Below are 23,194 nucleotides of genomic sequence, written 5' to 3' on the forward strand. Positions count from 1 at the left end.
AAAAAGTAGATGGGCTATTTTAGTCAGCTATTTCTGTAGTTAAGGTTTCATAGCCACCTGCTAAACTGAAGAGTTTCTATCCCCAGTAACCCTGACCCCCAAGCACATAGGTTGATGAGCTGAATTACCTGACATGGTGAAGCATCGCGTTGGCTGTTAGTGGGGCTCCAACACGTGATTGGTGCTGGCTGCAGATTGGGTTTGCAGAATGCACGGCTTGCTCCCAGCGCTCAGAGAGGTAATCCCAGACCTGTCTCACAGTCCTGAAACAGAAAATCAGGGGTGGCTTACAGAACTATTAGCAACAGTAATTTTTATCAGTATTATGTAACATATCAGATTTATTTTATTTAAAAAGAATTATTTATACCATTAACAGATTTCTTATATATATTAATGTGGCTGAAATGTGCAGGTTAAATCTATTAACCAAATTATTTATGTTATATTAAGTGAGAAATGTGAAACAAATGTAGAAAAAAATTAATACACTACAGATTTAAAAGTCTAAAGCTATGAGCCATTATAAATTAACGAACGGAAGTGTAGCACAACGTTGTTTCCATTCTAGCTCATACATTTTTCACGTGGATGGTGGTGATGGCGATGGAAGCAGTGGCACCCTCTGTCCTCAGGGCTTCCCGAAATAGCTCCCGGGTCACCGCTGTGGCCCCCAGGCGCAGCCAGGGCCCCCCTCTGTCTTCCCCTGGCCCAGCACTGGCAGCAGTCGGCGTCCCGTTGGCTCCGGGAGCAGCAGCCCTGCACGCAGCCCGTGGCAGAGGCCAGCTGGCCCTGAGGACCCAGCCCCCAGGGCTCCAGCGCAGAGCACTCCCTCCGGGCTCTCTGCTTCCTCGTGTCTCACCAAACAGCTCTTTCTCCTCCTTCCCCAGCCCGAGGGATCGCAATAGCTACACTGGCTACAGGGGCCTGGAGCAGGAGCCCTTCCTTCCGCGGGGTAGGTTCATTCGTCACGTGTGCAACGCCACGGTCCTACATGCAAACTCATGTGGAGTGATTTTTTTGTGTAGCTTAGTTGGCATTTTTATGTTCCGAGTTGATGTGTTCGTTATGTTCCGAGAGTTGACGTTGTCCATTCCCATCGCAGCCCGCTTTGCTGCCGCGTGTCCCGCCTGTGTCGGACGGCCACGCCGCGGGTGTCCGCGTGCCTGCGTGCGTGCCTGGGTCCGTTCGGTTGGGTTCTGCCTTTGCTTTCTGTCCTCGAGTGGAGTTTGTATCGAGCAACCTTCTTTTGGCATCTGACTCCTTAGGTTTGTACTTCCTCACCAATGTATACTTTACATCAGTAGGCTATGTAAAGTATTTTTGTGCACTTGATTTCATTGGTTAATAATGGCATTGATGTGGGTGCTAGGAGTAGTTTGTTTCAGTCCATACCATTTTTTTTCTCTCTTAGAGTTTTTACGGTTTCATGTAAGCAGTTAATGTAAATATTGTGAGCATTACAGGTCATGCGGTGTTGTAACATTTTAAGAAATGTTGCACCTACTTTGCGATTAAAAAACTGGTCACTCATACTTGAATTTTGCCCATAGAGCCATTTCTTTCTCTTTGCATTAAAGCATAATATACTTTTTTGATGGAGGCCCAACCCTTCTTTCTACCTTATTATTTTTTGTTTAATAAATCTCTATTTTTTCTAACAGAAGACTTAAAAATGAAACTTTAAAAAATAATAATAATAATAATACTTTTTGCCTACTTTCTAATTTAAGAGAGAATTCCTATATTTAAACGGTGAAAAAACAAAAAACAAAAAAAAAAGAAAAAGAAAAAAAAAAAGTAAGAATGCTCCATTGTGGGAAGTGGAAGGAGGCTTTTGTCCGTCCGTGGCACAGTGGCACAGAAGCGCCCCGCGGCGCCGTGGCTCCAGCGATGAGCTCCCACTATTTATTTATTTATTGCTCCTCCGCTGCGCGGTGCCGGCGCGGTCGGGGCGTCCCGATGAGAGGAGATATTCCTCTCTGTGTTATGGTGCGTTTTGTGAACACCATAAAAAAAAAAGAAAAAGAAAAAGAAAAAGACAATTATTTTTCGTTTGTTTCGATGGATTTTCTTCGTATTTTCACTTCTTGCAGAGAATGTTTTGCTGGAATCAGCTGCAAAAGTAATATTCACAGAGGGAAGAAACCGGTGATACTTCCCACCTCTGCCGTCCCAGGTCTCATACTCCCAGTCTAAGGATTTCGGGGTTAGAAGGAACGTAACATTTCCAGGTATTTCCTAACTGAGTTTTGCAGAAGGTTTCTAAGTACTGTGATACCCTTTCGGAGTCCCTGAGTTTGATGGTATATAGAAGTTGTTAGAGGGCTCGTGGTGGACTGAAGTACCTTAGGCCTGCTACCTTTCTTAGCTACATTTGTATTTTGCTATGTAGGGTTGTAATGTGAGAATTCCAGAAGAGCAGTAGCATAAAAGTGCTTTTCTATTTTTAAAAAAAGAAACCCATTCTAGTCTTACTAAGAATTAGAAATTTTTTTAATATCAGTTTTGTAATTTTTGATAAAGTTGTCAATATTATGATTAAATCACCAGAAAAAAAAGTTCCTGTGATGTTCTCTTCGGGGCAGGGACTGTCTCCTCTCATTGCAAAACGCCAAGCACGATGGGACGCCCAGGCTTAAATCGGGCCGTGGGCACCGCTCTCAAATTTAATAGCAACCAACAGTGATAACGTTGAATTAAAGGCACCGAAGCCGAGCGAGTTTGCAGCTCAGCCCACAAGCCTGGGTCCTGCCCTTAGTTTGACCCCGCAGGCGCGGGTAGCATCTGCAGGTAAGTTGGGAGCTGGCGACTGCTGAGGCTTTAGCTGGTGGAACCCGGGCACGGAGCCACACCAGGACACGGCCTCCAGGCCCCTCACTGTGGTTTGTGGCAGTGCCAGCAGCAGCACCGGCAGCAAGCCCTCACGTTGCAGGATGCCCCGAGAACCCAGTAATGGAGTGCCTTCAGTTCAGCGCTGATTTACAAAGCCCAAAACACGTAAACAGGTAACTTAGCTCCAAATTCGCTGCAAGCTCAGTTCAAACCGATGTCCAGAAAGCTCTGGGAGAACACTCAAGGCTTCCAAAAAGCCAACGGTGGGGCAGCCGCAATGTGGCAGCCAGCAGCAGTGTGTGCTGGGGGCTGGGGCTGGGGGGGAAAGCAGAGAGCCATCACGTACGTGCTCCAGGCTCAGATGCAGAGGTCAGACCTGGAGCTGTGTGCTGCCACACTGTCAGTGCTGCTGCCACATGTTGCCCATGTGGTACCTGGAAAGTCCCACCAACCTCTGCTGCAGGCTTGAAAATGATCTGCAAATGAATTAACCACAGCGAACTGAAACGGCAGCACTTGCTATTTACTGTGCAGTTGAGAGCTGAGCAGGGTAAGTCAGGCCTCCAGTTCCCTCCTCTCTCTCCTGGGTTTTGCTCTTTATTTATTTATTATTCATAGTTATTATGAACACCTGAAAGAAGTTTTTGTTGCTGCTTTAAAAAAATCAGAGATTCCATTTGACTGCAAGCAGCCCCCACAAAACACGGGCTGGAGAGATTTCATCTCTCACATTTTTACCTGCTGTGAGATAAGAATTTGGCTGTAATTGAATGCTATTGCAACAGGAGATAAGGGCTAAGGATTTAGAACAGAAATTTAAAAAAAATAATACCCTAAAAAAATAGAACAGTTCTTTCTGGAAATTTCTATTCCAGAAAAGATACAGAATCACAGAATCGGAGAATGGCTTAGGTTGGAAGAGACCTTAAAGATCATCCAGTTCCATCCCCATGGAGAACAGGAAGGGTTTCCCTCTCTATACTGTGAGCACAGCTCAGCACAGTGGCACTGCACAGTGGGACCCCCCACTCCTTTAAGTACTGAAAGGGAGCCTATAAACAGGAGGGGAGTCAGCTCTTTACAAGGGTAGATAATAGCAGGACGTGGGGAAATGGTCTTAAGTTGAAGGAGGGAAGATTTCAGTTGGAGATCAGGGGGAAGTGCTTTACTGTGAGTGGTGAGGTGCTGGAACAGCTGCCCAGAGAGGCTGTGGATGCCCCGTCCATCCCTGGAGGTGTTCAAGGCCAGGTTGGATGGGCCCTGGGCAGCCTGGGCTGGTATGAAATGTGGGGGTTGGTGGCCCTGCCTGTGGTGGGGGGGTTGGAGCTTCATGATCCTTGAGGTCCCTTCCAACCCAGGCCATTCAGTGATTCTATGATTCTCCTTCCTGCAGACAAAGCCCAAGGAAGCAGTAGTGCAGGTTGGCAGGAGCCAAAGCAAACAGCTGTGCATCCTAAGAACATGGAAGAATAAATGCTCCTCATTCAAAAAAAAAAAAAAAAAAAAACCATAACTTCTACACGTGTGATTCCACCTCATGCTTACTTAACAGTAAGTGAACACTCAGGCAGGTGTGTAATCGAGTACAGAAAGAAGCAGCAGAACCTGGTACAACTGAGAGCCACCCCAGCAACTGAAGCCTTTTCAGATGCTGCAGCCAAAGGAAGAGGTCTAGAAGAGAGGCATCTCCTGTAATCTGGTTTAAAATATATATATATTTATTATTATTATTATTTTCAGTTCCAGGAAAAGAATTTGTTGCTTCTCTCTGATTTTTTTCCTGGGATGCGAAAACATCATAAAAATAACAAGAAGTATTAGAGTTTGCCATTACCTGTGACCAGTCCTGGAAGTTCCTCTCTGCTTCTGAGGGAAAAAAAGAGAACATTTACCCCTGAAAAATAAATAAAAACATTATCCTATTATTGCTTTGTTTAACTGTGGCTAGAAGGAGAATCTGTATTTCTATCCTTTGGTTTAACACATCCATAGAGTTTCAGACAAACAGAAGTTGTGGTTCTTTGTGCCAATATGGCCACAAAAAAAAAAACATCTGAAAAAAAAAAACCATCCCCCTAATGTGAAATTACACTGCTTGGGCACAGAGGTGTCCTCACCGTGTTCACAAATAGGTACCCCAGCACTCAGCTGCCTGCTTAGTTATTGATACGTCGTTGTTGTCTTGGGGCCGGGGGGAGGAATGTGGGGAGAAAGAGGGAAGACCCGGGAGAGGCTGGAATGAAATCCTCGTCCCCATCAGAGGGAGGAACGATGGCCCCAAAGTGACAGAACAAATCCAGCCCAAGCAGGCGGATAATTCTCAGCATATGACAAAGACCATCCGGCTGTCAGTAGCTGCTTCCCAGAAATAACCATGGAGCTATATTAACCCATGTGGGAAAAAAACAAAAAGGCACTGCAAGTACCCAGAAATGGTGACTGGTTTCACAAGGTCTTCTTTCGGGTTCCAGCCCAGAGGAAGGCAGTTACTGCAGAAGAGAGCAGAACTCCAGTGCAGGTGGCAAGCGCTAGGTGTGTGAGGGGATTCAAGCAGGAAACCTGGTGTGGAAAAAAACCATAATGAACGATAGTTAAAAATATGTAGAAACAAATCTTTTTCAGTATCTTGCTTACACTGTTAGTGTTGATCCCACCCTGGGACAGCTGTTCTTAGTTTCAGTTGCTGACAACACCCGCTTGTCTCACACTCGCTGTTCCTTTTACACATATTCAATAATTTATGCTATAATGAATGACATCAATACAAATTCAGAGTGGATATTGGCACAGCTGCCCAGGGAGTGGGGGGTCACTGTACTTGGGGGCGTCCCAGAGCCACGGGGATGTGGCACTGAGGGATGTGGGCAGTGGGCATAGGGGGGTTGGGCTGGGGGATCTCAGAGGGCTTTTCCAGCCTTAATGATTCCATGGTTCTGTGAAATTAGGAAAATGGAGCACTTGGGATTTCAGCTAACGTTATGCGATCCTTCTGTTAATTTGCTTCTTAAGCTATGAAAGTTATTGGTCCTTACCAGCCAGGTGTGGGCTCACAAACCCATATGGGTTACCAGGAACCTCATAAACCTGTGAGGAGATTAACAGACATCGCCCTGAACTCCACGAACAGAGGGATTGCTCTGTGCTGCTCTGAAGGGCTGTAGCTGTGCTGGCACATGCTGCAAGGACTCCTTCTGCATCATGTATGCGATATTTTAAGTAGAAATTGGGCTAAAAGCAGTATAAACTAGAATAGAAAATAGACTTAAATTAAAAAAAATGAATAAATATAACAGAAACCGTGGTGAAAGACTTGTTATTAGATACCCGTGCTTTGAGTGTGTGGCTGTTGGTTCATTGGGTGAAGTCTTCAGGGCAGGATGCAGAACAGGGCTCTGTCTCCAGGTTTGCAAATCAGTCAGGGACTGCCCCAGGTTGCTGTGCAAACTTTAGGAAGGAATTTGCTCCTAGGAACTCCCATCTAGAGAGAAGCAGGAAAGTGTTATATACTACAGCATGTGCTACCGTAGCAGAAAAAGTGATGCTGCACTGCTTTATCCATTGGTGTGAGTTAAGATTTTCCTTGAGAAATAGGGAAGAAGACAGCTGGCCTGGGAGGGCAGCAGCGGGTCAGCCAAAGCACCCTTTTTGCTTCTCTCAGTTGCAGATGAAGCATCAAGAAAAAAGATAATGTTCGCTCCACCTTTATGGTTGATAAATTGGCTATGATAGAAGAGTTGAAATAGACAATAATGTCTAAGAATTAAAATTAGCTTTTAAAAAGTACAAACTTCAGGGGATAAAAGGGCAAGGGTGGTATTTGCAACTGTAATATCTGCAAAGCTGATAGTAGAAACAACAGGATAGTAAAGGAACAAAAACAGCACATTGGCTGCTACTTAGACACTCACTTTGCTGAGGTTCTGTGTAGATCCTGAATCCAAGGGTATCTTCAAGTGCTTCAAATCCTTTCTGTGCTGAGGTCAGAGCAGAGTGGGAGCTGAGAAGCTGCCCTGGTCGAAGAGCCCTGGCAGCGATCTCATTTGCAGCTGTGCTAAGGGTGAAGGGGGATGAGTTTGTCTTAAAATGAGGCACAGGTAGGCATGGGAACACGTGTCCAAACTACATGTGATTGTTGCCAAAATACTCGGGAGAGTCCTGGGAGAATTAGTTGGAAGCACAGTCACGTTGCAAATTAAATCTGTACAGAGCATTTCTGTCGTAAGCAAAGATGAAATTTTAGCACTGGTTCAGTTAAATACGTATTTATACCCTACAGAACAACAACAAAAATATCTGTATATGTACAGATTGGTCTCCTTCCCTTAGAGCAGAGATAACGTTACTTTGGTTCATGCATATAAGGAAAGCAACAAAGCACAGAAAGCAACAAATTATGAATTATTCAATACAAATGTCAGGTTTTAGTAGTAAATGTAGATGTAAACCTTTTTATGAAAGGCTAAGCATTGCCATTAAGCAAGTCCATATGACACTACATCTGTTGGCTTTCTTTTATATCATTTTATTTTTATGTGTGTTTGGGTAAAGTATTGGGAGTTTTGATATCAGACTTTGGATAACATTATTTCCCCAACTTCTGCTGGCTGTTGATGTGATGTTTGATGAAGGGATGAGGTTAAGTCAGCAGCCACTTGAACTACCCACGCTGCAAGGTTTCAAATGAGAATTTGTCTTTGTGGAGAAATTGCAGTGTTGAAGTGCAGCCCCCACACTGAACACACGGAGTCCAATGGATGTGATCAGTGGCCATTTTCAGAGATACAAATCTCTGAAGTTCTCCCCTTGAATCTGAACTCACCGATGTCTCCAGATTTTTACTGTGAACTGCTTTTTGGTCCTGCTCACAATAGAGAGTGGCAACTCAGTCCCATTTGTCCATTTCCCTCTGTACTTCTTTCATTTCAGTGTTTTCATATTTGTCCCCCAGTAGCTGCACTCAGACAATGCTAGTTTAACTTCTTGCAGCACGGGGGAACAGTGATGTTCACTGGAAGAGCTGGGAGGTGCCTGCTACTTTGAAAACAGATGAGAGGACCGTGCCAGGGGATTCCTATCTGCTCCATGCAATCAATCTGTCCAAGTATTTCTATAGCTCTCATTATCCTGCGTGCCTGCAGGATAAGAAACTTAGAACAATTGCCCATTGTCAGCTTATGAAGCAACTTTTTCATACTCCTTCCCCAAAGACTAAATACTTAATTAAAGAAATTAAAATTAATTACAGAATCTGTACAGCGAGATGCTATCGTGCCGGTCCCCGGTCGGAGCTCTCGGCTGTGTGAGGCTGGGATATGCACTGCTCCTCAGGAGCAGAGTCCTCTGTGCTTCTGCTTCAGAGGAGATCATTTCCTGTTAAGCAATACGTAAATGTAAAATAGGCAAAGTGAGTTTCTAACAAACCTCAAAGCATCTCTGTGTGTATTTTAGTGATTGCTTGTACCGTGTAAGCGAGAAGTTGAAAGCAAGCCAAATTCCAAAGGACATGAATGTCATATTTCTGTTAATTAGTTTGAATATGAAGATGTTGCCACCAATTATTTACAGTGATCCTCTTCTTAGCTGTCTTATATGGGTGTCTTAAATATCCAATAAAATAATGGATTAATCAGCGAGAGCAAATGAAGCGCATCACAAAGATAATTGAACCTGCAGCAAAATGAACACACTTATTTACCAAATGGAAGCGTAATCGGCCTATTGGTTTTTGACCATAAAAGTTTTAGGAGATGAACATCTTGAAAATAAGAAATATTCTTTTAGAAGAGCAAACACACCCATTCCTCAGGATCAGCAACACATGCAGGCAGCACGCTGGGCTGTCCCCATCTTGGGACAAGGGGGCAGGGAGCAGTGGGGCCAGCAGGTGCCTTCTGTGCCTGTACTTATCTGATTTTTTGGAAAGGATTGGTGAACATTAATTAAAAGAGCTGTAAACAGAACCACATGATTAAAACGCTGACACCTGTGGGATGTGTTTGGTGGGAGCAGTCACAGGTAAACGTAAATAATAATGTTGTAGGCACATAAATGTGAGCCTCTGGTTTTGTTGGTTTGGAGTGAAGCTCTCCAGGAACAGTAGAACAGATAACAAACGGTATTCATTCCCATTAGCTCCCTAACGAGCAGACTGTCGGGGAGCAGGCAGTGTGGGCAGCACATCGTACAGTACATGGCATCATCCAGGCAAAACCTCCAAGCTGCTCTCACTGTCCCTGTGGCAGCGGTCCAGCAGTCTGACTACTTCACCATTTTCACTCGCTGAAAAATGGAAGATGCTTTGAGTGCTCCCTTCCTTCAGCCCTGCACTGTCCCAGTGACAGCTAAATAAGATTTTTTCATTACACATCAGCCATCAGTATGAGTCCAACTTTTAGGTCATCGTTTCAGTAATCTGAACGGACAATACCCAGGTTCTTCCTGAAACATGACCAATAAATGTGTTACAGAGCTCCCATTTCCAACCTTAACGATTCTAGGAGTTTGGAAACACTAAGTTTCAGGCTGTGAAGTCTGAACACAGAAAATTGGTACAACAAAACACAGTGTTTTAAGGCATGCAGGCGATTGAGGTGATCGCTGGACTGGTGACTGACTTCTATATTTGGAGTCCCAGGACAGAAGCAGAAACCTGATCTCTTAGCTGAGGAATATGCCTGGCAGTAGTAATTCTAAAGCACCTATTGCCTGCGGTATTGAGATAAGTTTAGTTGTAGCATGGGACTTTCAGAACAGCTCCAGCTGGCTCTTAACAAGCCCCATCGCATGGTCCATTTTGTCCCTGAATAACACGGTATGTGTGCCTCCTTCATTGGCATTTACATCTTTGGAGGGCTTCAGCTATTCTCTCTTTTGCTCAGTCCTGATCCACAGCCAGACCAGCTACAGACCAAAGGCAGTTGGTAAGGGTAATTCCTAACAGAAGCCACAATAAACATCACTTATTTTCTTGCCCATTTGTTTTGTTGTGTGATCTTGCTCAAATAAGAGCACAGACAAGGAATGAGAAGATCTGATTTTCAGTATTGCTTATGTTGTTGGGAGTATTTGCTTTACCACATTACAACCTCTTCTTGCTCTGCTCTCCAGTATTGGACAAGTAGTTGCTTTTCTACATCGCTGTGCAATAAATTATAGAACATTCTGGAAAAAAAATAATGCAATTTTGTCAAGGTTTCATCTCCTGCTAGGACACAATTTAGTGGAAATATCCTTTAACAGCTCGAGTTGTGTTCTCCCCTGCTACAGTAATTGGCTTTGTGTTTCAAAACGTAGACTGCTACAAATGATGATTCTCTCATGAATCCAGAGGTACCTCGTATTTATACCAAAGGAAGTTTATAATATCAAAGAAATATGTTGGATTTCAGTCTTTTCATGACAGCTGTAGCTGATTCAATCGTTGTTACTAAAGAATATTTATACAAGTTACCATCTCTGTCTTTTTAGAATCCTCTTTTCCAATTTTGCAAAAAAATTTGCCACCTTCGATCTCTGCCTATGTTACAGACCCTTCCTACTGATGTCAGCAAATGTCATTTGTTGATTGCGTATTTCTCCTCAGTTCAGCTATTAGTCTTTGTTTTAAGACAGTTAATTGTTGCTATAGTTCCGACCTGTATTTCAGACAAACATATGTTAACTCGGTTTGTTGGAATTGACGAGTGAGGGTATATATTGGGAAGTGGTGTGGGTTTGAAGTGGGATTTGCTTTGATATTTCTGTGCAAATCCATGTGATAGCTCACTGACTCACATAGCTGAAAATAGGTAATGATATCAACTACAGAATTCTTTATAGTTGTTTTTTTTTTTTCTTTTCCTTTTCTTGCTTAGCTAGCTGCTCCTCAAAAAATCCAGGTCATTATTCAAATCTTAGATTAAAATGCCAGATAGCATCGCTCTTACTCATTGATGAATCACACTGGAACAAATTTTGGTCCCACTGAACAAACTGTGTGTTGGCTTAGTCATAAGTCTGTTTGGCAAATCACGTGTCATGCTTCGATGAAGCACTTGCTTAAAACCATTACTTTTTAATCATATTCTAGAAAATTTGAATGTAAGATTTAAGCCAGTTTAGATATTTAAGATTATATTGAAAACTACTCAAAGCAAAACTAGAGAACGGAAAACTCTACCCAAAATACAGGCCCAGTTGTTATCCCCAAAATTACTTGTGCTAATAGAGAGGAATCAAAGGAGTTACAACTATTGAGCATAAGAATATCAATCTATCCTTTTAGAATACAATTAACTGCTGTAGAACATGAGTTGCTAGTGAAATGACCTGTTCTGTGTTGTAAAAGCATTCTCAAAACCTTCTCCTTGCCATTCTTTGCTGGTTCTGTTATTCTACACGCGGACACATTATTTACCAGGTACAGGCTGTCATGCTGAGCCACAGCAGAGTGAAGTCGTCAGAGTAACCACGAGACTGCAGAGGAGGCTGAGAACAACTCTCAGGCAACTTCTTGCATCCCCAACGAAAGCAAAGTTCAGGAGCGAAACAGAGAGAGGTAATTTAGTGGATTAAACTATGAACAGATGTTAACAACATACCTAAGTGGACTACAGGACATACCTGAAATTAAACATGTTTCATCAAGTCTGTTCCTAAATTAATCTTAAGTATTGTTTTTTGGAAGTGCCTGGTAACAAACAGCTGCAATGGGTGTGGTGATGCCAGCCTGGCTGCCTGCCACTAACCACACCTATGGGAGCAGAGCACTCAGTATCCCCACATCCTGTGCTCTGGTGCTTCTGACATCAAATTGACCTTTCTTGAAGATTTTGGTATATTGCTTGCTGCTTTTCCTATGAAAATAGCAAACTTGCACTGAATCTTTTAACCTGTCACCAAATGGCTCTTTAACCAAGAGGGCTGTTGTGTCCAGGATAACAGGGATTTGTCTGAAATTGCAATTTTAAAAAATGGGCACTTAAACTGGGTAATGTAAACAAGAACATTTCAAACAACAACAATAACAACAAAAAACATGTATCTTAAAAGAGAGTGCTTGTGAAATTCCATTGAAAGGAAGTGCAGGAACCACAGGTTCAGGAACTGCTAGGTGCTACAACAACTATGGGTCTGATGTTTTCACTGAGCATTATGAAGCTACAAAGAATAGATCCTGTGATGGGCAGACGATGTTTAGAGTTGTGTCTTATAATCCAAATGGACTACAGTGCTTCAAAACACAGCATGATCCTTAGGGAGAAGTGGCATCGCATCTGATGCTGTAGAAGGCAACAGCTCTTACCTGAGCTGGAGGAACACAAAGCAACCATGGAGCAGTCTTTCCCTGCAGTGGAATGAATACCTGTGTCGTTCATTAAAAATTAATAATCCCAACAATGAGCAAAGACCTATGGTTTCTTTTCTGTGGTTGTCTTGTCAAACGTTGGATCTGTTCCCTTTCAAATTGGCAATCAGAGAGGAACAAACCATTTTATTAAACAGGTGCCAGCAGGAAAAGAAAGCTGCCTGCAACAGAAGCATAACTTGCCAATTCAGAATATTTTAATATGCTCTGGGTGACACGAGGGCACTGTTTTATTAATAATCCTTTGAGTTGGTCAGCTTGATACCTGAAGTTAGAGTGAAACTCATGAATCTGAAACTCATCAATACTCAAAAAAATCAAGGTTAAACAAGTCAAGGAATACAACTATTGCTGCAGGACACCCAAAGCCCCATTCTCTGCAGGGAAAATTGTGTTCATAGAAACTCCTGGTGGCCAAGAGCTTGGAGAGCTGAGCACGTAATGTTGGTTATTTCAGCACCACTTCAGCTTGAGTTCGTATCACACCTTAACCACAGATATCACTGAAGCAAAGTAAGACAGAAAATAAGTAGGAAAATCTTAAAACAGTTGTAAGAGTTCCCTTCATGGCTCACTCTTTGAGGAGGTATGTTAGTTTTTTTTGTTGTTTCAGCGCTTATCACAGTAACTATATACAACTAATATGTAAGCAGAGATTTTTGGATAGGTAAAGCAGACCTGCATTCATAGACTGTGGAGGGTTTCCTCATCATTGGTACACATTGCTCCTTGATGGGCAGATCTGAGCTCTACGTTCAGTTTCAGCTCACAGGTATCATTCCATTAAAAGGCAACAGATACTTCTGAGTTAAACACAACATCTTCTGATGGCTCAGCAAGTCCATCTGCATCTTGGATATTGAGTGGCAATGTCATCTACTTCAGCAACCACAAATATTTGAGCCACACCTGACAATGTGAAATTGCTGAATGTTTGTAAGAAAGGGAATTAGATAAAAATTAGAGGAAGGTTTGGAATCCTTCAGAACCAAAACAGTAATTAATCTTTCTGTCTTTCTGCTTCAGATTTGTCATATAAGAAAAATAACTTTTTTAACTTTACTTGCTGGTTTCTTATGTGTATTTTCTGTCTCACAAATTGCTCTCATGCATATCCTTTCTAAAACCACTGTCTGTTAAAAATCTAATGAGGCCTAGGGGAGCGTTTTGTTAAAAATAGATTATAAGATTCTTTTCAAGCTTAGGTAAGTTTTATATTATCAGCACTTTGGGGAGGAAAACAGCACTTTGGGGAGGAAAACTAAGATTTTGTGCGTCAGGAGTATCAGAAAGTTTGATACCAAATCTAAACTTGTGACTTCAAGGAAAGATCACAATTCATGAGCAAATGCTGAACGCTTGGGGAAAACTGGAAAGGGTTACTTTGGGCTTCTTAAAGATCTGTGCTAAAACTCCAGTATCATTTATTTCATACAATGGCAGTAATTTCCATTTCTGAATTTCCCCTTTGTTTCTATGAGCAATTAATAACACTATTCACATAAGTACTGAACCAGACACTGTTTTGTCTTACAAGATTTTTCCTACACTTGGTGTAGCCAGAAACTCTTGGTGTCCTGATATTTAATCTCATAGGCATTATTCTGGATGCCAGGATTAGAAATTCCCTATTATCCCTATAATCAAGTGTTGCATATTGCACTACTACTAGAGCCTTTGTAGTAAGGCTCAGTAGCACAGAGCAAACCTTGCCAAAAGCTTTCTTGCATTACATCACCGTGTCTTATGGTTGGGTAACACAGAAAGTGAAATGCCTGCAACTTATTTTCTAGTACTGTTGAACAATGCCTGTCTCTTCAGATATTGTTCCACATGATATGACTTACCTTTTCTGTTCTTATTTTCAGCTATTTTCAGCTGCTCCCATTCCTCTGTATACCAGCTCTCCTGACCTGCTGGTTGCCATGAACGCATCACTAGCATTTCCTTTAAAACAAAAGAAATCACTTAGGAAAATAAACACCACCTCTTCCTACCAATCATTTTTCTGTGTACACTGAAGAGCTGACAATAGGAACAGCTTACTTAAAAGACTAAGCAGAATAGTCAGCAGTCCTCCCTCTTCACCAACGACCTGTGCTGGAACCAAGATCCTTGCAGTGCCCTCATCTCACTAGAAGAGGTCTTTAGGTGTAAACACTTTCCTCATCCACCTGAAATCAGGTAGCACTGAGCAATCAAAAGTTTCACCATCTCAGCTTGCAGTTATCTAACAGGAATAAAGGTACAGCAGCACGCACATCCTTCCACATGTCCACGCTTGCTGTGGCCGCTGTGTAACCCACTGCTGAGACTCATCAGAGAGAATGCAGGCACGGAGAAGTGCTCTGCCCATGAGTTGCCTTAGCAGACCCTGAGGACTGCCTGGGTAACCCTGAGCCCCCCCAAGTGATTCCATTCACCCTCATTGAGATGGTCTTACTGCACTGCTCCATCAGAGAGATAAATACATAAATATTTTATTGAAAATTCTTATGACTAAACAATTTTTTCTTCAGGGTTTTCCATTCCTATTTGACTACATATTTTTATGGTGGTTGCACATATATTGCCTTGAGTTATCTGTAAATTGCATTTGCAGTTTTCCACAGCTTTCATATGAAACTCAAACGTGAAGGCATCACCTCACCCTACTGACTTCTGTGTCCTCCTACCCTGTCTACTCTATGCCATGCCAACAATTCAGTTCCTCTTTTAACCCTTTAGAACCTTTTTATCTTAATGAAGCTTAGTTTTGCAGGCAGGTGCTGTTATGTCCATACACCACACCCAAGCTCAGGACACAAGGAGGAGGCTCCACACATCCAGCTTCAGGCATATGTAATCAGACCAAGCAGTATGAAAATAGCGTCAAAAGCTCAAGTCAACGTGAAACAAAAGCTTCCAGCGGTGTGACTGGCATCACTCACACAGTGAGACACAAGTCCTGAACATCCAGAAATGCCTTTTATAATGGAACTAATTCCTCTCTTTACCCCTGCCTGCTCCAGGCTCTCATCATTCGAGTTCACATCCTTAAAATGGTGTCTCCCGAGGCAGGTCTTGGGATGCAACACATCACCCACCTCAAAGGGAAACACGCTCCTCACCCTTTCAAAAAGGGTTTGACTTAATTCTAAGCAAATCACTGCGCTGAGTGCAGCTCACAGCATTGCTCCCGAGGAATCGATAGTTGGGATAGATGTGTGGCTTCCCTGGAAGCGAAGCTTCACATGCAGTTTTGTGTTTGTCACGTACATATTGTACACGTATTGGGGTGTTTCTGAGTCAGTCATTGAGCAGGGAACAGTGAGCAGGAGGAGGAAATACTGTATCAGATCCATGTTTGCATAGTAAGAACCTTCTGCATGTTTAAAAAAGCCCTTTGCAAGGAACTACAGAAACTTGAAGCTTGGATACACTTCTACATCTGTATGTTCACTGCATAAATGACAAGACTAAAAACTTCACAGAATCACAGCATGGCCTGGGTTGAAAAGGAGCACAGTGCTCATCCAGTTCCAACCCCCTGCTATGTGCAGGGTCGCCAACCAGCAGCCCAGGCTGCCCAGAGCCACATCCAGCCTGGCCTTGAATGCCTGCAGGGATGGGGCATCCACAGCCTCCTTGGGCAACCTGTTCAGTGCGTCACCAACTTCTGTTATTGTGAATTTATGCACAGAGAATACAGTACAAACAGCACAGCCTCTGCACTATTCATTGTCAATGTGACACTTCCATTTTCTTTTTCACTTTTCTTGGAACCAAGCTAATATTTCTGTCTCTAGAATCACAGCAATGGTGTTGAGAGACACTTGTTTTTCTCTGCTTGTTTTTGGTCCCATCTTCCAGAAAAGTGATGTGCAACTTGCCTCTGATGAGCTCTACACATGAAAGATGCCTTTCCCACACTGCTGCTTCAGATCAGACTGAACCAAATCCTATCAGCCCCAGAACAGGGTGGGTAGGAAAAATGCTGCCATTTTTATCAGCATGACAAATGACTTTATCTGGACCACTGTTCCAGAAAACAGCGCTCGCTGTGATGTTTTAGGGGAGCGTGCAGCTTTTAGAGTATTTCTGTTCCACGTATTTCCTGGTTTCTTACTTTCACTGGTGCATGCAAACGCGTTTTTAGAAAGCAGATCCACTTGTAACCTTAAGGTAAAATTCAGCAGAACAACGAAGGTTTTAAAAGGAAAGGGAGCACCCCACGCTGCTGGGGCAGTTTTTCACAGATTCCACTTTAGGAAAATTCCTTCACTGTTCTGGGTTCTGAATTAAAATCCCACAGTTTTAATGTTCTGTGATTCTTGGTTTTTTGGCAAGCCTAACAATGCCACAGAAGTACCTGGGAAGAGGCAGAACACACGGGGTTTTATGGCTTTCTTAATACAAGCTGAGGAGCTCCTCAAAACACAGTGATTTTGCAAAAGATACCAAAAAGATCTTGCATTTGCCTAGCAAGCTGTGAGATGGTGGGGTAAGTTTGTGTACGTCTGTAAACTCGATGTTTCATGTTTTTCTCTGCTAGATTTTTCTGGGTGACATCGTAAATGTCTCTTTGTAAGGCCTACTGTTACTTTCAAAACCTTAGCGGCACGAATACAATACTCATTATGTACCAATTACAACAGTGATTTCCTCGTTCCAGGCATAACCACCGGTTTCCTCTTTACCAGTCGCTGCACTGCAAGGCTGCCTTGTTCCTGGTGGTAAGACAAGTTGCACTGAGTCACACAGCACGTGCCTTGCAGCAGCGAAAGCTGTGCTGCTCAGCGACCAGGAAGAGAGCAGCTCTGTGGCTCCCGCACCTCATCTGGTTCTGCTTAGTGCCAAAGGCTTTCTGTTTTGTTTGCTTTGGTTGTGTTGAAGGGAAGGGAGAAACAACAGGAGAGAGCAGTTGTGTGTCCCAAGAGAAATAAGAATCTATGCTGAGATTTCCTCATCTGCCAGGAGAGGGTCGGGATTTCATGCTATTTATCTCCTCCTGCTCACTTTCACGTTTTGTGCTTGATGACACAGACAAAGCCGTTCCTCTCAAGCCATGAGGCAGCCTGCTCACCTGGGTGTGAGCACCTGAGCCAGGAGACTGAAGGGAACACATGTTGATATCCACAAGATGACACCATGTCACGTTGGTGCTGCTGCTCTGGAATCTCCCCTCCACTCTGGTGGGTCCAACACCAAAGCAGACACCACTTCATTCATTGTTCATCTTTTTCAATGTTAAACAATGTCAAATCCAGGCTGGATGTGGCTCTGGGCAGCCTGGTCTGCTGGTTGGCGACCCTGTACGTAGCAGTGGGCTTGAAACTAGATGATCATTGTGGTCCTTTTCAACCCAGGCCATTCTATGGTTCTATGATTCAAATATGTTCAAATCAGTGGTGATTTCTGTAGTTTCAATACAAGTATCCTATCTGAGCTATGAAGATCCTTATTCCATACACTTTGGTGATAATGTTTTAGGACACCGCTTTATATTTAAATGCAGCAGTTTTGCTCTTAGATCCCTGTGTTCCTGAGCTGTGTTAAAGGTGGCTAATGGTTTCACTTGATGCTCTGCATATCCTCCGTGCAATTGCTGTGTGACAGAGATGGATATAGGCATGTAAGCATGAAGAACAAATTTCAGCCGATGCAGTAAACGTTAATGTCTTTACGAGCACCTAAGAATAACCTCTCTTAAAATGAAAGCTTTCGCAACCCTTGAGGTTGATAGCTGTTGGGCAAACTTGTTCTTCTATGAAGGCTATGTCATCTAAGAAAGCAGTTGTCACTTGGCTGTATACTTCTATGGAGGATAATTCTAAGACAAATACATTTGGTTTCATAATTGTACTGCTGTTAACTTACTTGTTGAATTGGGTCATAAAGGACAACAATCTCAGTAGAGTACATTTCTCTTTTGACTAAGAATCCACAATAGGATTACAACATGAAACAACTCCCCAGGATTCTCTAACAAATCAGTGACCCCTCTGAATACCTTTGCTAATCTTCAGACAGAAAGTATACTTTTCTTTTACATCTATTTCTTGACAAAGATATTTTTAGTATAAAACTCCTAAATGAGGAGCTTCCTGCTGCTTTCTAGCTCAAGAATCTTTCATCATTTTACCTTCCTGCTGTAATTCTGGGAATCAGCTATTTTCATAGCTTCCCTTTTATTTAGTTCTATATGTTGCCTGTTGTTGGGATCAAGATTTTAACTTTATTTTCTAATTTTTGTTCAGCTCTTTAAATGTCCCGAGAAGCTATTCCATACCAGATTTCACATTTTGGCTGATAGGTTTTGGTGATCTTAAAGAGGAGAACGTGCAGGGAGGCAGTTCCTTAAAGCCTTTGAATAATTTGAAATAGAAATGGTTTAGAACAGCTGATACATTGAACTCCGAACATTAGCCACTAAGAATGCTTAGTAGCTACTTTGATCAAGCTCTTTTTCCTGACAAAACTCCCTTTGAAATGAATAGGACAGAGGTTTCTTTCACTTCAATAGGAGTTCTCAGACCTAGGGAGAAAGAAGGACTTCATAACCTTTAAAAAGACTCCCCTAGTCCATTCATATGTCTCCTGGAAAGCTCAGCACTTTTCCTTGTGCAGAAGTTACTAAGCCAGCCTCCTGGCTACTTTTAGGTTCCCTTCCCGTGAAGCTTTACTTAAACATGAGATCAAAATACTCTATAATGAGGCTGCTGCTGCTGCTACCAAGACAGGAATCCTGAATGTACAATAGCTGTGTGAGCTACTTCGGAAATATTTGTTGATGGGATCATTGGCATCACTTTCACAGTCACTTCTTCACATCCTCATGCAGTGAATATCTGGAATGCTGCAGAACACAAAGATAATTTTCTGTACACTTTGAATCTTGGGGATTATTTTTGTGTATACGCAGTCAAGTCTTTAGCATCCTGATACTCTCATTATCTTTCAACACTTCATTCATTTCTCCAGGAACTACTCCATGCCTTTGCAGAGGCCATTAACCACTGCTGGTTATCTGTGTTTCTATACAGCCCACGCATTTCTTTAGAAACGTCTGCTACTTATAAGGAAACAACATATAAAACAAATAACCATTACATGCTCATGACATCATATTTCAATAACATACACTGACAATTCTTCACGTCATCGTAATCTTGACATCAAAACTTATGCTTTTGCTTGATGGCAGACTAATGACCTGAGATGTACACTCCAGCAATGAAAAGCAGCAGAAAACACTTGCAAGTAAACTACACCAGGCATTATGATTCTTCAGGCAGCTATGCTGTGAGCAAGCATTCCTGGTGCTAAATGTTATGCAGGTGTATTTAATCGTCACAATTCAACTACTGAATTTTGAAACGTTTTTTGGGGTTCTTTTTTGCCATCAAAAGCGAGTTATCTAGAGGTCAGGTACTGCTCACAATACTTTCTATAGCTTAAATTATTCAGAACAACTGTAATATTTTACAAGATGAGGAAATCTAAGGACGTACAGAAAAGATGTATGGTTCTGGTTTAAAGCTAAGCTACATAAAGTATTAATGTAAGTTGAAACTTTAGTTCTGGGCATGTTCAGATCTATGCAATGGCTTTTTGCACTACATGAAAAAACTCCAGCACACTGCAGGGCAAAATTCTAAAAGAATTGCATTGTTTGTAGAAATAAAATAATGGGATGAGTTCAAAACTAAGAGCCACCTTAAGGGTAAATGCGTTGCATTTCTGCTCTTCTGTTGTTGTTGCTGTTTAAGCAGTGGAAAAGAACAAAACATGCAGAAAAAGGAAAGTCCTTGTCTTTTAACTTCTTGAAGAAGTATTTCAGGAGGAACTGCCTGTTCCACACAGCTAACCTAACCTTTTAAATCACGTTATCTCTACAGCAGGGCTGTAAGAGGACCCATATAATACAGAAAATTCATGAACCGTGAGCTGAACATGCATTTCATTTTCTTAAAGTGGAATTCATCCCCCTTTTACAGTTTGTCAGCTTTGTAGGGGAAGTTCACATTTGAGTGCAATTTTAACTACCTGTTTTAACTTGTGAAGTTGGGTCCTGGCAGGTGAGGTCGAATTCAGTTCACCCTTTACTTTAAGCACCCAGTTTAGCAGCTGATAATTAAAACAACTTCAGACAGTTGCCTGGTGTGGGCATAGTCACAGTATTTTCGTCCTTTAATTAGGTCATCATCAGAATGCTAACCTAGCTTCTGAGCTTCCAAGAGCTACAGAGTTCTCCTTGCTACCACCTTCATTTAGATGGAACAGTTAATATCGCTATCCTTATGACAGCTTTCAGTTTCTCAGGTGCAGCTGTTGGGCTCTGACTGTTCTAAAGAAGATGCACAAGAAGTGCTGTTTCCAGCTCAGGATTAATTTCACTTACCATCTCCTGATTGTTGCTGCACAGTAAGACTGAGAAACCAAAGCTGTTGCACAAGTGCATGGCAATTGCTCTTTGGAAAATGGCAACCATCTGCTTCTACCAACCACCTGTGAATCACTTTGGTGATAGCAAACCAACTTTGAGTGTTAGAAGTTTGGCTGCTTCCTGTAACTACTGAGCTAAAAACTATACAAATTTACTGAGCTAAAAACTATACAAATTTTAAACATTCGTGTAAAGAGGAACACTGCTGAATGCATCTCACACACAGTTTGGGCTACTGCAAGCAAGACTGGTAGTTAGCTCTGAACTGCTTTATGATGTGCTTCTGTGTAAAAGGGTGTTAATTCCAAAGCAAGTCAAGAATTGTCTATGAACACCAAATTATTTAAGGGAATGCTAAGTAAGACTTACTAGACTGGGATGCACTATCACAGTTCTCTTCTCTGTTCCTTTCCTCATCATTTTAAGATTTCATTTGCTCATATTTGTACTACGTAACTGAGCATTAACCTGATGCTTTCATAGGAGTATCTAACATGAGTTCCAGATTTCTTTCCCAAGATAATTCTGATCTATGTGACATGAGCACAAAGTTATTATTGATTTTTTTTCTCTTCTTGTGAGTTAGTGCATTTGTTTCATCTTCCTTATCTCTCTCTAGCTGACAGAATTCATTATTCTTCATTTTGTAAATCATGTGTTTATCAAGAACAGTATACATTTACTACATAAAACTACATAGATAACAAATGCATAAGATAACTAAAAATCAACTGCAATTCAGAGACTAAACTTGTTTGGACATCTTTTGTGTTGTCTTTTTTTTTTTTTTTTTACTAAAAAAAGAAAAATGGAATAGAATGTTAGATACAGTCAATACTGTACTCCAAAGCGTGACATGGTCAAAGCTTATCGGCCCCATTCCAGGGGCAGCAGACTTCACTGACAACTTCTGTAAGAGCTTTATGATGTCAGTATATTATGGAAGTGATGATGTACTGGAAACGTGATGGACTTTGCAGATTTTTTCACCCAGAGGGTGTTGATGCACTGGAACAGGTTGCCCAAGGAGGCTGTGGATGCCCCATCCCTGCAGGCATTCAAGGCCAGGCTGGATGTGGCTCTGGGCAGCCTGGGCTGCTGGTTGGCGACCCTGCACATAGCAGGGGGTTGGAACTGGATGAGCATTGTGCTCCTTTTCAACCCAGGCCATTCTATGATTCTATGACTCTATGATAAAGCAGTATATTGGGTAGATGTGAGAAGCTCTGGGACACTGGAGGACTGTGGCTTTGCCTGTACAGGGACTTGGGCTTATTCTCTCCATGCTGAGGACGCTTCTGAAAGTTGGGTGCCTTGTTCCTGTTTAGCTTTGTGTACTTCGAAAGAGGGAGAAAACAAACAGGAGCAAGGCATTTTTACAGCAGAAGGGCATGAGCGAACACACTACTCCAGACCCACAAACAACAAAAAACAAGAAACTCTGTACTTTGCAGCACGTGGAACTTCTGCCCCTCTTCAAGATTAAATCCATGTAGAGAGTACTACAGGAAATCCTTGAAGGAAAAAATTTTGAATGGGTATGAGTCTGTTTCTAAAGTGTTTGTTTGTAGTATTAATTGGAGAGTGCGGCTTTTACCCCTTCTCCTTCTGCACAGCACGTGCCTCTAATTGAAGCCGTGTTTAAATAAACTAGTGTGCAGCGGTGCCTTACCAATCTGTTGGCGTTCAGAGGTGACGAAGGGAGCTGTGAATACAATCAGTGCAGCACAGCACCACTGCACAGACACAACCACTCACCCAAGGGAGCTCTGAGGGTTGGGATCTGCGGGCAGGTTAATTTAATCATAGAACATCCCGAGTTGGAGGAGACCCATGAGGACCAGCGAGTCCAACCCTGGCCCCGCAGAGCATCAGTCAAACCCTATGGCTGAGATTGGTGTCCCAGCGCTCCCTGAGCTCTGGCAGCTCGGGGCTGTGCCTGCTGCCCTGGGAGCTGTGCCGTGCCCACCCCCCTCTGGGGCACAGCCTGTCTCTGATATCCATCCTGAACCTTCACTGCTAACTTTGGCTGACCTGACCGTATTATTTAGAAAAGTGCTTTAATCCCAAAGTACAAGGAGGGTATACACTCAGGTTCACTGCCAGCAGCTTTTGCTAAGGCAAATCCTGACAAGTGTCACTCACTGGGCTGGCCATGAGGAACCACAGCCTGGGCAGCATCTGATCATCGCAGTTTTCTCATTTGTTAAGTTAAAACCGAAACAAAACACCTTTAAAGGTAAGATCCGGCACCTGCAAAACTCGCTGCAGTCCTTCCCTGTGAAGCAGAGCGGCTGACGGGCACGGTGACTGACTGACTGACTGACTGACTGCGCGGGCCGCCTTCCCGCCGCCTCAGCGCTACCCGCTCCTTCGGGCCGAGAGGCAAGCCGAGAACCCACCCGCTGAAGAGCAGAGCCCCCAGCCAGGCTGAAACACGGACAAACACAGCACCCACCAACCCTCCATTCCTCCTCGGCTCCCCTCAGCACCGCCTCTGGCTGCGCGCGCAGCACGGCCACCGCCTCCTCTCTTCTCCCGCCTCCCTTCCTCCGTCGCCCCCCCCCCCCCCCCCCCCCGGGGCT

The 23,194-nt window shown here is 42.9% G+C and overlaps 1 protein-coding gene and 1 non-coding gene across 3 annotated transcripts; one reads left to right on the top strand and one right to left on the bottom strand.

Moving 5' to 3' along the window:
* Positions 1–35: 35 nt before the first annotated feature.
* Positions 36–23,160, bottom strand: LOC107053851. 2 transcript variants are annotated; one of them, XR_003076132.3, is made up of 7 exons: positions 22,863–23,160; positions 11,231–14,128; positions 8,079–8,205; positions 6,744–6,886; positions 5,262–6,313; positions 4,670–4,701; positions 36–263 (listed from the first exon to the last, which is right to left on the bottom strand). It is a non-coding gene; the product is annotated as an uncharacterized LOC107053851 (transcript). The 2 variants fall into 2 exon arrangements; XR_005861778.2 differs by having other exon boundaries at positions 4,670–4,729; positions 5,262–6,886.
* On the top strand, positions 592–1,541 carry LOC121111345. Its single transcript, XM_040704380.1, has one exon. The coding sequence runs from the start codon at positions 592–594 to the stop codon at positions 1,258–1,260; it is 669 nt and encodes a 222-aa protein (XP_040560314.1). The 3' UTR covers positions 1,261–1,541.
* Positions 23,161–23,194: the final 34 nt, after the last annotated feature.

Source organism: Gallus gallus, chromosome 7 (genome assembly GCF_016699485.2).
Source record: "Gallus gallus isolate bGalGal1 chromosome 7, bGalGal1.mat.broiler.GRCg7b, whole genome shotgun sequence".
NCBI classification, from domain to species: domain Eukaryota; kingdom Metazoa; phylum Chordata; class Aves; order Galliformes; family Phasianidae; genus Gallus; species Gallus gallus.